This window comes from Archocentrus centrarchus, chromosome 6 (genome assembly GCF_007364275.1).
Source record: "Archocentrus centrarchus isolate MPI-CPG fArcCen1 chromosome 6, fArcCen1, whole genome shotgun sequence".
Lineage (NCBI taxonomy): Eukaryota > Metazoa > Chordata > Actinopteri > Cichliformes > Cichlidae > Archocentrus > Archocentrus centrarchus.
In genome coordinates this window covers 7,724,671-7,739,581 of record NC_044351.1, presented here as the reverse complement: position 1 = coordinate 7,739,581, position 14,911 = coordinate 7,724,671, and the positions used below count along the sequence as shown (strand labels likewise).

Genomic DNA, 14,911 nt, shown 5'->3' with positions numbered 1-14,911 from the left:
TATTTCCTGTTCGTGCCATCCTTTAAATTTAACTGCCATCTTGTGGTCACAGTTGGCTATTGTCTCTGGAAGCAGGCTTAACTCTGCTTGCTTGGATTCCACTGCAATCATCTCTAGCATCTCTAATTTGCTGGGTGTGTCGGTGTCCTGTTAACAAAGACTTGAGCTGGGCAACCTAAGAGGCCAGCAGCTTTTTCTGATTATATGCATTGTGGATAAACCTCTGGTCTTTGAGAGGAAACTGATGGAAGTAATATGCTAGAGAAGCTGCTACTGGATCTGCTTTGACTGCTCTGACATCAGTTGCAATCTCTGTGTGTATGAAAACAGTGCTAGCATTACCAAGTAAATGAGGGCTCTGATTTATCATCTTGCCATATAAACTTTCTCTCATTAAACCACCCTGGCCAACACGTGTGATACAAGAAACTTTATATAACTCCTTTAGCACACAAGCAAGGAAGCTTGATGATGGAGCAGTAATATCAAATCCATGTCCACTTTAATAAACCAGGCAAGTTGAACAGGTACAGGCTCCACTTGCTACACTACCCTCATTTTTCATTATTTTTTAACACCCCTATAGATAGCAACGGTTAATCACATCACAGAGTGCCAAATCCTTTTAAATGAGCTGTCATTTTTTTGGTAGTAATACATTTTAATATACTTGTTGTAAATCGGTGTATAGACCTGTTTTTCTGAGCTCAATAAAAGCAGGGATTTTTAGAGGTACAAGGTCCTCACAGGACAGCCACACTACAACTACACTACTTTGCTGTGCAAAGGTCTTAAAGCCACCCCTCGTGTTACACATTTTAATAGGAAATTTTAACAGGAAAAAGATGCAGTGATTTCTTGAAATGTGCAACCATAAAAGAAATACAGTATATAAGGCAAACATAGGGGTTTGTACACTTCTAACAAGCTTGAAAGTCAATATTTAGGATGAATATCTTTAATATGTAGCACAGGTTGAGCTCTCTTAGGCAAGCTTTCTTGTAATTTCTTTAAGTAGCCTTCAGGAATAGTTCTCCAGGGTTCTGGAAGGACATTCCAAAGCTCTTCTTTGAATGTTGGAATGTTGTCAGAAAGCCTATTATAACATGTCAGAGCAAGAACCACACTGTACACTGCACTCAGCAGAGCATGGAAACCACTTTATCTTGTTGCCATGGATACTGTAGATAGTGTAATACGGATGGTACTGTTGGAAAAAAGAAACAAAAACAAAACAATTATGAGGACTTCTATGAATCACTGAAGCACTTTGCAGTTATTAAATTATCATTTTGAAAAGCAACTTCAGTGTTTATTATAAAGACAGTCGTGCATTACATCCCAAAATCAAACACATTTTTCCTCTGGCCTGTAGTACTTTAATCTATATAGATTTTTTTGGTGTGACCTTTTAAATCTGTTTATCTTTTGAAATCAGATGAACAATAGCGATCAATGGCTCTGATAGCCCAGAACTTTAACCTCTAGAAATATGTCACAAGAAAAGACAAGGTGTTTTTTGTTGACTGTTATCTTAAGGGAGTGGGTGTTACGAGTCACTCTGTGTCCTGCTGTTTGGCTTGGGTGTATTCGCTGTCTGAGTTCTCTGTGCTGTCTTTAATGACAGACTGAGTGTACCTGTGAAGAAGAGAGCTAGCCCTGTGTGAATGGCTGCTTGTTCTGCCCACTCTCGCTTCTTTTCCCTCTCTCACACAAGACTTTTTTCATTTTTTATATGTCTTTTGTGAATAAATTCGTTGCATCTAACTTTGTGCTCTGGCCTGTGATGTGTTGAGGCTTTTTGAACCAGTTGTGTTATGAATCAGAGCAACTCACACCAGCACTCCCTTTTAACCAGACACGTATTTGTGATAGAGGGTTTTTATCACCAGATCCTCTAAAATGTCTCCTTTTTGTCCAATGTTCTAAAAATGCAAAATATTTTAAATATTGGACAAAGAAAGGACAATAATCTGAAAACAACAGCAACTAAAAGTGTAGTAGTACTATATTTTTCATGTGCTTTAGCCACAGAGTCACACTTTCATTTTTGTTAAAAGATTTCACTTACCTGTTAATCTTAAAAGAAATGGGCAGAAAACTACACTGAGATGTTGCCTCTTTTAAAAAAGAGTGATTAAGCAAACCTTCAATAAGAAACTACAATTTTGAAAGCTAGTGGAATAAAAACTAAACAAGAAACAGGGCAAGACTTCAGCTTTCTGAAGAGCTCTCTCTTTGCAACAACAAAATGGGGAGGCTTGTGGCAAGTTTTCACATCTAATTCTCAACTTATGGTTCAAACATATGAAATGTGTCTTCGCTGTTGGAAATGCACAATTTGTAAAGAGTGAAGGAGGAGAGGTAAAGTGGGCTCAAATGATTAGATCAATCAGGAGGAAAGCTCTTAGATGCATTTGTGTATCTCTGAGTGTTTGTCCTCTGTGTTAATATAAGCCTTCAGTACAGCTGTCCTTCAGCTGCATTTGTCATGTTCATGGATCAATGCTCCTCAGCCAACAACCGAGTATTCTTAAACATCCCAGCAGGGAAGCAAATCATGAAAGACCTGCTTGTGTGTGTGTGTGTGTGTGTGTGTGTGTGTGTGTGTGTGTGTGTGTGTGTGTGTGTGTGTGTGTGTGGTGGGTGGGGGTGGGGGTGGGGCATTGTTCTGCATGCATTAGTTATTCTGTTTTTCTATGTAGGGTACTGCGTTTGTTTCAGCTGAATGAGCAGATACTCTGTGCTGAGGTTACAGCTTTGACATGGCAGGTTCATTAATGACAGCCAGACAGATGAGTCACAGCTCACCAGCACACGTTTAAGTCCTCACTGGATCTTCACACAGCTGCTACAAACAGCACATCCTAGCAATGCTATGGTACACCTTCTCATCAACTAACTCAACAGTTCCCCTTAGAATTTTTCAGTTCAAAGTTTTTGTTTCCCAGCTCTCGAATTTCTGTTTTGGTATGCTTTCATAGTTTGGTGACAGCTGCCTGCGCTTTTTAGTAAGAAGACTCTAATACAGTCAGTCTATACCAGCTGTTCAGCAACAAAGAGAAAGTTAGAAACCATCTGGTGAAACTGGGGAACATTTAACACCTTACAAGCCAGGAATCTCCCTTCAAAAGTGGAGGAGACCAAAACTGAGTTAAAGTAACTCCAACAAAAACTAAGTAAATCTTTGCAAACAAGTTCACCTTATGATCTTTTTTACTGTTGGGCATATAGTCTTCTAGAGATACAATTATCAATATGCTGGTGGCAAAACACTGACATTTTTATTAAAACATGTAGGCAATCTACATGGATTACTTTAACATTTTGATTAAGCAGAATCACTATTTTCCAGCCTTTTTTCTGATTTACAGATTTTTTTTCCCGATTTCTGAGGTGCATGTGAGAACGTGAATGTCAATGCAAATCTGTCAAAGCAAATTCATAGAACTGGCAACCACCTGAAATTGAACAATAACACCCCACTGCATTGAATTAATCTATTATTTGAGCTTTTTTTCTTTGTGTGGTTAAACTGTCTTACAGACTTAAAGTAATGTCACAACTAAATTATGTTTCTACTTTCAGAAGAAGCAACTCAGACACTACAACTGTTACGCCTAATTTGTGGAGGCAGATTAAGAAACCGCGTATATCTCACAGAATGCAAATCACACATTTACCTTTTCTGTTTTACTTTAATGTGCAGCAAAACGTAAATATTAGGAACAGAAAAGAACATGCACAATATAACTATGTTGGATGCATATATATTTATAGATACACATTGGCTTTAACAATTATTAAACTTGTCACTCAAGACCCTATGCACCATTGTTTTTCAGCCATTCAGCACATGTGTAAATCCTTTGTTTGCATTTTACTGTATCACCTTCATAAACATGAGGGCATTCCTTAGAGCAATACTCTTTAAAACTCAATAAATCAATCAGCCAGTCAGTCAGCCAACCACTCACCAAACCTCACATTAGGATTCCATTCCCAATGGGTAAACACACTCTTTATTAAATTTTAAGTCTTAAAACTACCCTATCCATCTACATCTACTTTGTAAAAAAGTATTAATTGTTATGAGTAATCAAACACCAACACTGATGAGTCAAATTTCACTTACCTGTGTGTCCATTCAGAGCAGCAGCAAACAAGGCAGAGGTTTGATTGTGGCTGAGGTCATGGTTTTGATTAAGATTACTGGATTTGTTCTCCATGGTGGTGATAGAGGTGATGTTGTTGGTAGAGGTGGTATTGATGGATGTGGTGGTGGTGGTGGTGGTGGTGGTAGTGGTGATGACGTTGGCGGTCGGTTCTGGTTGGTTAAGCAGCATTGACAATAAAGTGACATTTCCCTGGGAAGCAGCTTGGAGGAGCAGGGGTCGCCCGCTGTCCAGGGCAGCAGGCCCACCGCCATTTAGAGAGGAGACTACGGAGGGACACCAGCCTGAAAAGGGGAGGAGGAGCCGGAGCAGGACAGGTTAAACTGGGAGGAAGAAGAGCAGGAGGGAGAGGAAACAACTACAAGTGCTAAGTGTCAGAACGCAAGGGTGTAACAAGGTGGAAAGGAAGGAGAGCATATCTGAGTTTCACACATTCAATAGTACAGACTCCTTTGTCAGAGCAGCAGGCATGAGCAAGGTGGGAGGCTGAAGTAGTTAAACATTTCCAAGACAGAAACAGAAGTAGCAGATTAATTAATCCTGCAGTAAATGTTGTAAACTGCTTGTGTTGTGGAACCAAACACTGTTCAAACTCATCTCTTCTTTCTAAATTCTTGTAAAGATTCCACAGTTTTAAAGATATTTAAAATGAAAGTTGAATTTGGAAGAAATATAAACAGCACAGTTAACAGCAAGACCTTGTGAGTAAATTTTGGCTGTGACATCCATTGAGACAGTTCTATTTTGCAAAGGCAGCAGATTAATAATTTAACTTGCAAGTTACACTATAATGCCAAAAGTATTCAGGTTCCAATCACTTCCAGGACCACAGGTGTATAAAATCAAGCACCTAGGCATGCAGACTGCTTCTACAAACATCTGTGAAATGTTCTTAGGAGCTCAGTGAATTCCAGCATGGTACTTTGATAGGTTTCTACCTGTGCAAATCCAGTTGTGAAATTTCCTGTGCATCACCAAGTGCAATGCAAAGCATCGGATGAAGTGGTGTAAAGCATGCCACCACTGGACTCTAGTGCAGTAGAGATGTGTTTTCTAGAGTGACGAGTCACGTTTCTCCGTCTGGTAATCCGATGGACAAGTCTGGGTTTGGTGGTTGCCAGGAGAACGGTACTTGTCTGACTGCAGCTCACTATTACCACAATGAACAAACGGGCGCAGCTATTAGCACTAGAAAGCGGTCATCCAATACCCAGAGGGACCTCAGGCTGTAAATTTTTTTCTGGCTACATCCCTGATGTACTTCTGAAAGAATGGTCAAAATTAAAAAAAAAAAATCCTTGTGAAAAGCCTTTCCAGAAGAGCTGAAGCTGTTATAGCTGCAAAAGGTGGGCTGACATCATATTAAACCCTATGGATTAAGAATGTTACTCAAATTCATATGCGTGTGAAGGCAGATGAGCAAATACTTTTGGCAATATAGTGTATGTGTTACTAAGACTGCTGAATGCTGACTGACCTGTCAGAATACTGGATTTTTAAATAAACAAATATCAGTATTGGTTTTAAAAAAGCCTACATCAGCCAAAGCTAATTGATATTTGCTCATTTTGATTAGCTTTTAATGAGCCTGCAACTTCTTAAATATGTATCATTTTAAATTACTCACCTTAAACCAAGACACTGACTGTGCTTAATATCAGATGTGTCTGGAACTGCTAACTGCTGTTTGTCGCCAGAGAAATCAAACTTTTTAAAATGAACCATCAATTTGGCTTTGGTCACTCAACCACAAAGCTAATACAAAAATCCCATTTTTTTAATGTAATGCACAAATCAGTAGGATTATAGTAGGATTATGGGTGTAATAGGTAAACAGGTAAAGAAACATACTGAGGTTTTGCTATGGCTTAAGCTTGAAAGTTATCCAGGAATCTGGAATATATTTTCAAAGCATATACTGTCAAGTACATATATATATATATATATATATATATATATATATATATATATATATATATATATATGCAAGAGTTTCATAAAGATTGGCAACACAGGTGTTGAACCTATATATCTGTCACCCACAACATTCACATAGTGGACAAGTATATATACCCATTGTTTAGTAAGACACTTAAAACATACAGACTTATTTCAAATAATTAAGCACAGCAAACAGACAAACAAATGAAGTGAAGAAGAGAAAAAAAGCTAATTACCAACCCCAACAACTGCGCTCCAACTGCTATCTAAAGGCTTGGGTCTGTTTAGAGTCATCAGACTTTTAACCATGTTTTACTGTGGCAGTTTCTGAACAGTGTGGGTTAAAAGCACTCTAGAGAAAGCCAGAGTGAAAAGTTTCAGTCACAGATAAAAAGAGACAAATTCAAAAGAGTAAAGGAAAAGTGCAGCACCAAATCTCAAGCGCAAGACCCCTGCAGTTGGAATTTTTGCAGTTTTGGTGGCAAAAGTAGGATAAGAACAAAAGCTACAGAATCATGTCTGGCTGCTGACAGTTGACCTCAAGGTTTGGCTTGCAACTCTGATAAATAAGACTAAGACGTGGAAGAATTTCCTTCACCATATTCCACAGCTTTGTCAGGTTTCTAAGGGGAATCTGGTGCAATCGAGTGCAAGAGTTTCATAAAGATTGGCAACACAGGTGTTGAACCTGATCCTTTTCTCAAAAAATGGCTATAAAAACATACTCAGTTTTTCATTGGTGCCCCACATTCTTAATGATTTTTTTTTTATTCAATTTTAGGTATTTTGTGCTTGGCAAAACACACAATAGACAGTTTTATATTGTAAAATATGATCAATCTACATGTATAGAACAGGACTTGCAAATATGCAAACATATTTAGTTACCTTTCACAGGTGTCTTAGTTAGGTTATGTTTTTGTAGCTTTTGCTATATCCTTTGTGATCATAACACACATTACTAAAAGTCATACAAAGCCAACAATCAGCAGGCACACAGTACAGAAATATTATACCTAATCATCACAATAATACCCAAGTTGAACTAAACTATATTTAACTTTAATCACACCACACAGTGCAAACAACCATAGCATGAAAATCACCATACGAAGTGAATATAAATGCTCACATTTATATCAAAATGAATAAGTTGCACACAGAGTGCCATCAATGACAAATGATCAGTCAGACCAGTTAATGGAAGCTGAAACAGGAAGGACTGCAGCAAGTGGAGGAGTAGTTGTGGCATGCTATTGGAGGATGGAAAAGGGGAAGGGAAGGAGAGAGCAGCCTCTGGCATCAGCTTCAGAGAGGATAGGGGGTTACTTTTAGAAAGACCAAGAAACCAATATTAACACATGAGAGCACCAGGGGGTGCTGGTCTGTCCCATTCACCCTGAAATTCTCCTTCTGTTAACCTCTTGTCTCTGTGCAACAGTCAGACAAATGCTAGTGAAATGTTCTAAATGTCTGCTGCTGATAGTGATGGTGACATGGCTAGCATGACAACATGGGAGACGAAAGATGCCCAGGGGAAGGACATATTAAAGGCAGAGAAGTAGTGATAAGTAGAGAGAAAATGCAGTAAGTAGCATTGGATCCTGTAAGGCAATTTAGGCTTGAGGGACAGGAACATAGACTGAACTGACCCAAGCTGCTATTGTTTCTGTAGTTTCACTGTGATCTGATCCTTGTGCTATGCTAAGCTAGGATAGGTTAGCACCTTGGAAAGACAGATGAAGAAAAGAGGCAGTGGGGAGAACTGGAGGGATATGCAGCAAAGAGGAGCCCCTTTACCTGATGCTGTTGCCAGGGGGCTGCCTGATGAGGCACGGGAGCTACAGGAGGATGGAGCACTAATGGAGGAGGAGGTGGAGGGGGTATTTATGGAGGAGGGGCTACTGATAGTGGTAGCAGAGCTGATGACTGGGGGGCACTCTGAACATGCTGCTGCTGGATGCCGCTGAAGGCCCCGGCCAGGCCCTGGGGAACGGTAAGGGGGGCAGGCACCCACCTGAGAGGCCGTCAGGGCTGGGACCAGGTCCAAGGCCGGTTTGGGCGGCAGCTGGGGTGTGGCCGGTTTTAGCCCAGCCCCAGTGGAGCGGCTGCTGTCCCCCACCCCCTTGATGGGTGGATGAGGAGGAGAAGGTGTCTGGGAAAGCCCTGGCTTTTTGGGAGGTATAGGAGGAGGGTTGCCCCGGTCGATCCTGGCCACCGTGGGAGACTTGAGGCCAATAGGGTGGCTCAGGCGACTGGGAAAAGGGCCTCCCTCTGAGGCAGAATGGGGCAGGCCTGGACGCAGGGGTCCAGTCCCTCCTGCAGGAGGGCTGGTGAAGCGTGAGAGGACCTGCGTGACAGTGTGACGTGCTTGCTGCTTGGCAGCAAAGTTATCACGGTTGGTAGGAGAAAGGTCACGGGCTGGAGGACTCTGGGATGCCGTGCCATTTTGGTCCTGTTCCTGGAACTTGTAGCGGGCAGCCTGGACACGGGGACTGACCCCGCTGGGTAAGCAGTGGGGCGCATTGCCCTCTGAGCCATTTTCTGTTTGTGCCAGTCCTGCTGAGCTGCTGTGGACAATCCCTCGGCCAGTCGTCTTTGGCAGGCTCAGGCCGACATAGTTGGCAGGGGTCGGTTTGACTGGTATAGTGAGGGGGGTCTTCTTAGGACCCTCTACCTCTGTGGGGGGCAGGTCCGTTTGGCAAGATGCTGTTCGAGAACTAATGGGCTCTGTGGCTACGGAAACAGACGTCAGAGCTTTAGGTTTGGGTGTTGTACTGGTGGCAGGAGGTTCTGGTCTACTAGCAGCAGACAGACCAGCTCCATCCTTGCCATCACCCTGTTCAGTCCTGAGCTGCTCCACCTGCTGCCGCAGATTCAGGCTCTCTGCCTCCTCACGGCCCAGCCTAGCACGCAGCTGTTCACGCTCTGTGTCAAACTCTGACAGCTGCTTTTCCATCTTCGCCTCCATCTGTTGGCTGCGCTGGCGCTCGGTGCTCAGTTCCTCCTGGAGTCGGCCAGAGGTGCGACTCTCCTCATCCAGACGAGCCTGGAGCTCATCAAAGCGCTGTGACTCCTCTACCACCCGTGTGGCGAGCTGCTTGCACTCGCGGACTAACATCATGACAATATGCTTGTTCTTCTCACGCTCATCCTTCAGCTGCGCTGTCAGCTTGCGGTGCTCCTGCTCTAGACTCTGGAGCTGCAGCTTCTCCATCTCCAGCTGAAAAAGAAAACACACACAAAGTCAGAGAGAAGAAGTATAGATTATAGACATTATGCCCAAAACTTGGATATCTGGTTAAAGCTTGGTTAATATAGTGTTAAAATGACAGTGAAAGTTAATGGTCAATTTATTGCATACACAATTCATTTTTGTTCCCACATAGTATACAATTCAATTTTCAATTTTGTTTTCAACCAAGTACAATAAGAAATCAAAATTAAATCACACAGAATCGCCTCAGATACAGATCCACCTGCACAGATACAAGAGCATATAATTTACCTACAGTTTACCTACACTGTCTTTAGTTACCATGTGACACGTGACATGATGACATATTTTCTATCCCTTCTGAAAACAAATCAATTGCAATCAAACACCACAAAATTCACAGTGTACATACTCTACAAGCTCCATGTGTCACACGTATGTCAAATATCTAACTAATTATTGCAATCCCCATGCTAGCCGTTTCACCAGCACCACATCTCCACCATGATCTTAGATCTGAGTCTTCACAGTAAACGTTGGGTTCCAAGAAGAATTTCAATTGAATCTGTTACAGAGAATTGCATTAAAAAATCCAACTGTTTACATCCTGAGGTAATGCAACAATTCAAATGTAAATGAATTAATTAAATCACAAAGATAAACTTAGTCAGAACATTTGTTTTCAAGGACAACATAGTTTAAGCCATATTAATCAAATCAGCCAGACAAAATAGCTGAATTAAACATAAGACGGATGAACGTGAGCACAAATAGACATCTTATTCATCTACAAGGTGGCTTGGGGATATAGTTAAACTAATGTGTCTCTATATCAGAGTCGGTTGAATTTCGATGACTTGTCAGACCTGTGGGCTCTATATCTGGAGCAACGCTGCTATTATTAGCTCAGAGTTGGCTTTACAGAGGGGCTTAACTGGGGCTCTCCACCCAACTGACCCCATCTCTCTAACAAGCCCCAAACAATAGAGCTGACACCCTGCAGTCCATTTCCCAAGTGAGACCCCTTCACGGCCTCAGCCAACTCCACTTCTGCCATTTCAAACCATCAGGGAATTAGATATCACGACCAGCTGAGGCTGAGGAGAAGCAAGGGGTTTATAAGCAAGTGGGAGTGCCAAGGGAATGCCAGTTGTTACTCAAAAGGAGGTGATACGACTAGCTGCTAATTGGGTGAGGATTATGTATGCTGTAAGTCACCGTAATGCCTCAGAAAAACAAATTTAGGAATGTTGGACAAGTAGGAACACAGTGGGAGGAGTAGATTAAAATCAGGTGGGATTAAGATAACTTTGTAATATATGCAGCAATTACTTATAGCAAACACCACCAATGACTGCATTAAGGACTACTGGAAAAGCTTTTAAAAGTCTTTGATTATATTAATCTCTAAATGGTTTTACATATTAACTGATGCATGCATTTACTAGCCAAAAAAACTAAACAAAAACACTTTCTGCATCCGTACAATGGCAGAATAGATAGAATCCAAAATAGCAAACTTGCCAGCATCTCTCAAGTAGCTTCTCTACTTGCCTCTTTCTCTAATTTCCAGATTCTGAGACTCACACCCTACCAGCACAATACTACAGAGTTTTTCATAGCTGGTGTAATTTTCACTTATCTTCATTTTATAGATGTTCTTTGACGATTTTTGATTGACTGCTATTGTTTGCCAAATCTGGGAAGCCATCAGCTAATCTGCTGACGCAGTCGCTGAAGATAATGGACAATTCTTTAGAGCAGTGGTTCCCAAAGTCAAGAGCGCTGTGGCCCACTTAAAAACTAGAAAATCCCATGAGGCCTCCCTCCCCCCACGGTCGCCCAGCCTGTGAAATTTTTTTGGCTAGAAGCCTGTCTTCACTAATCAAAATACAAGAGAAAGTGATGTATTTCCTTGAAAATCTGATTCAAACAACATAACACAGGCTGCTGGCTATAAATTGCTACCTGCTACCCAGTCATATGTAAAGTGCCCACTTGCCACTAGATCACAACTTCAATACAAGAGCAGGAAATTTAGGTCAGAATAGTGAGTAATATCCCAAACTAACCACCGCCTATTACCACTTTTAATTCACTTTTTGTATAAATAAATACATTTATATAAATATATATAAATATGTAACTATGTATACTTGTGAGTAATTTCAAACTGAATTTCAGTTATTACTGTGGTCCACCTGCAGTACTGCGGCCCACACTTTGGGAACCACTGCTCTAGAGTTTCCAGTATAGCCAGTGTACAGCCAGGCCAACATTTCGGTTCTTGCCTGGTGGCCTTTCTTTACAAATGCACATTCACTAAAAAGTGGGGTGGGATAAGGTAGTAGGGTGTGATGGGTGGGGGTAAGGTGGTGCTAGAGGTAGGATTGGGTAAGTCCTTCCTCCAACTTCATAAGTGATTCATGGAGGAGGAGATAACGTGACTGGGGATTGTCTTTATTATTCCCATGACCCAATTGAGAGTGTGTTATGTATTAACTGCCTGCCTTTCTTCAGCTTGCCTAAGACCTCATGGATAATTCAATAGCTTACTCACAGGAAGACAACAGAAGTGGAAACAAGCAAAGGGGGCTAAAGATAGCACAGACTATCCAGGTGAAATTCACTCTACCCAGCAACCAGAAGATCTCTCCAAGTATGCTAAGCCTGTGTCTTTTAGCAATGCTGATTTGTTGTTGTGTCACGGGTCGTCTTGGAGTTCCAGTGAAACCTGCCTGACACATCTGTTGATTGATGGTTTGCATACAACTGTGCAATCAGTGGCGATATGGTGATTTATTACACACTAAGAGTACACATTTTCAATCTCAGAAATAGATCTGCTTTCCCAGTACATTTATCTGTGGTGCTAAACCAAAATCATGATTTAGCACCACAGATAATCAGGCAGCAATTGCAAAAAAACTTCAGGAAAATTGACAAATCTCAATTTCACCAATTTATTCTGGCCATGTCAACCAGGCCAGAATGAAATATATAAGAGTCCACTGTTGTTTTGCTGTTGCTTTTTATTTTTAAACATGTTTTTTGGGTAAAGAGACGCAAAACCACTCAAGGTCAAAGTCATATAGCCATGTTTCTCAGCAGCATGTTTCTCAGCAGTACTGAGAGCAGTTTCTCAGATGAAGTGGTGCTTTTTCTGTTTTCAGGTCAAACTCTGTTTTGTGAGAATCATAAATCCACCACGTGAAGCACTGTGTAAACATAAGAAAATAACAATAATTTTCAGTTTTACTCTTCAATTCCACAACGCTCCACAATAGTTAACTGCTGGTAACACTCCAAATGTGTTATTCTCCAAATCAAAATATCTCCTGCATTGTGGTACAAACTACATGGTTACATAGCAGGTAGATTAGCTTTCTGGCACCTCCACCACTCTCTGAATGTCTTATTGTGCTGGAACAATAGCTCTAAAAGCAAAAACCAAAGCAACCAAAGAGCTTTTCAGGGTTAAGACATGGAATATTGTTCACCTCCATCACATTTAGCTGCATTTCACTTACTGAGGACCAGAGCAAATACAGACTAAAAGCAGAAACCCCACAACAAGTAAGTGCTGAAGATGGGTGGGGTGAGATCTTAAAAGTTTCTACTCATGCCTGCAATTCTTAAACTCAGCACAGTGTGCTGTGTGAAAAACATTTTATCTTTTATTGACACAGACGATGTACAGATGATGCCCAAAAATAAGACCAAATTAGGCTGAAATAAACACTGTGCAGCAAGTACATTTCAGGGAAACTGTTGCATTTTTTACACATACTTGTACTATCCTGTTAACCTTTAGTTGAGCTTTCCAGCAGATGGACTCACAGTATCTTCACGTAGTTACATGACTAGATGCGACTGAGTCCCAAGGCAGCTGATCAACTTGAGAACCAAACGATTTCAAATTTTTCTTTACAGCTGCTGTGAAGTTCTTCTGAAAGGCTGCCTTTGATCATCATCAAACATGTCTTACTGTGGCCATACAACCTGATCTTTGATTTGCCTGTCGAGAGCGCATAAGTCCAAAAAGCCTGTTATCTGTCTGTATCTTCTTTGGCAAACTGGAAATTTGCTCTAATGTTCTTTATTACAGCAAATCTTCCTTAATAGATGCTTGCACTTTGACACCAACAGCTGCAGAGTTACCTGCAGGACCTGGGAAAAAACTGGGGGGGCATTTTGAGATTTCTTTCTGGGCTGAATTTGCTGTGGCAACCAGTCCTAGACAAACACTTTTTAATGATTTTACTTCATTCACATACTTTTTTCCCCCAGACATCCTTAGAGAGCTCTTTAGATCTTGGCCAGATGAGAGCAAACAACAGTTTTAATCAATGCTCATACACTGTAACCCCTGGTTCTGAATTTATGGACTTAAAGAAGTCACGAACATAAGAGTGAACCTGGTTATTCCTTGATCTTGATCTTGACCTTTAAAAATGTACAGTTTCAAAAACACCAAATATACTCTTTATATATATATATATATATATATATATATATATATATATATATATATATATATATATATATATATATATATATATATATATACTCCTAACTCTCCCTTCCTTCCACTCCTTCCTTCATCCATACCTCGTCATCTATGTATTTATGTGTGTGCTTACTTACAAAGGTTCAATGTGGCTTCAAACTATGTCATCTGTTATTATTACAGAGTTCACGGACAGGACATACACATACACATTCACACAGTATTTTCTTTATTGCTTACACACTCACTCTGCCAGCTGCATGTCCAAACACTTTCACACATCCAAATCTCTCAACACAGAGGAGAAAGAGAAAGAGAAATAAGTGGGACAGAGCCATAGGAGACATCTGGCTGCCCAGTTAATCAGGGCTGCATAATCCTAAAGAGACCTCGGACAAACACACACTCATATATATACACACAGTGTATATGGCTTCGTATACAATAACGAAACTGACACACCATAAAATAGATATTAGGTTTGCATACATATACACACTGTTACTCCTCTCTTCCCGTTCATATAATACCCATGCATTCATGAGAAACATGAATACACACAGACAAGCGTAAAATTTTTTCTTTCCCACAAGTTTCTCTGGAGATTTTCAGCCTTAGAGATTCGAATTGCATGTAAATAAACTCAATCTGTGGTCAAACAGAAAAAGTAAATACTTTACAATTATTTAATTTAACTACATAGTCACCATAATTTAACTGAAGTTATATAAACATAACAGCATAAATGACACATCCTCTAAAATGTGACTGACCTTTTCCTGTTACCGCAGCTACGCGGCTCTAATGATGGTAGTGTTGGTTTTCCTGCTGGTCCAACACATAATGAAATATCTCAGTAACTTGTGGTTAAATTCTCCAAACATTCACGATCCACAGGGCATGAATCCTGATTATTTTGGTCTTCTTTTGGCTTTTCTCCTACCACTACAACTTCAGTTTCAGACAGGATGGTTTACAAAAAAATAAAATACAATAAAAAAATCCTGCCTTGTCACTTTGAGATTAATAAATAAATTAATACTAGACCACTGCAGTTCTAATGCTGGT

At 40.6% G+C, this 14,911-nt stretch overlaps 1 protein-coding gene across 1 annotated transcript in view; it reads right to left on the bottom strand.

Moving 5' to 3' along the window:
- The window catches only part of cttnbp2 (cortactin binding protein 2), a 96,163-nt gene that overhangs the window by 29,357 nt on the left and 51,895 nt on the right, over positions 1-14,911 (bottom strand). The window contains 2 exon segments of the mRNA XM_030731460.1: positions 4,136-4,459; positions 7,917-9,339. Coding sequence (XP_030587320.1) covers positions 4,136-4,459; positions 7,917-9,339 — 1,747 coding nt within the window.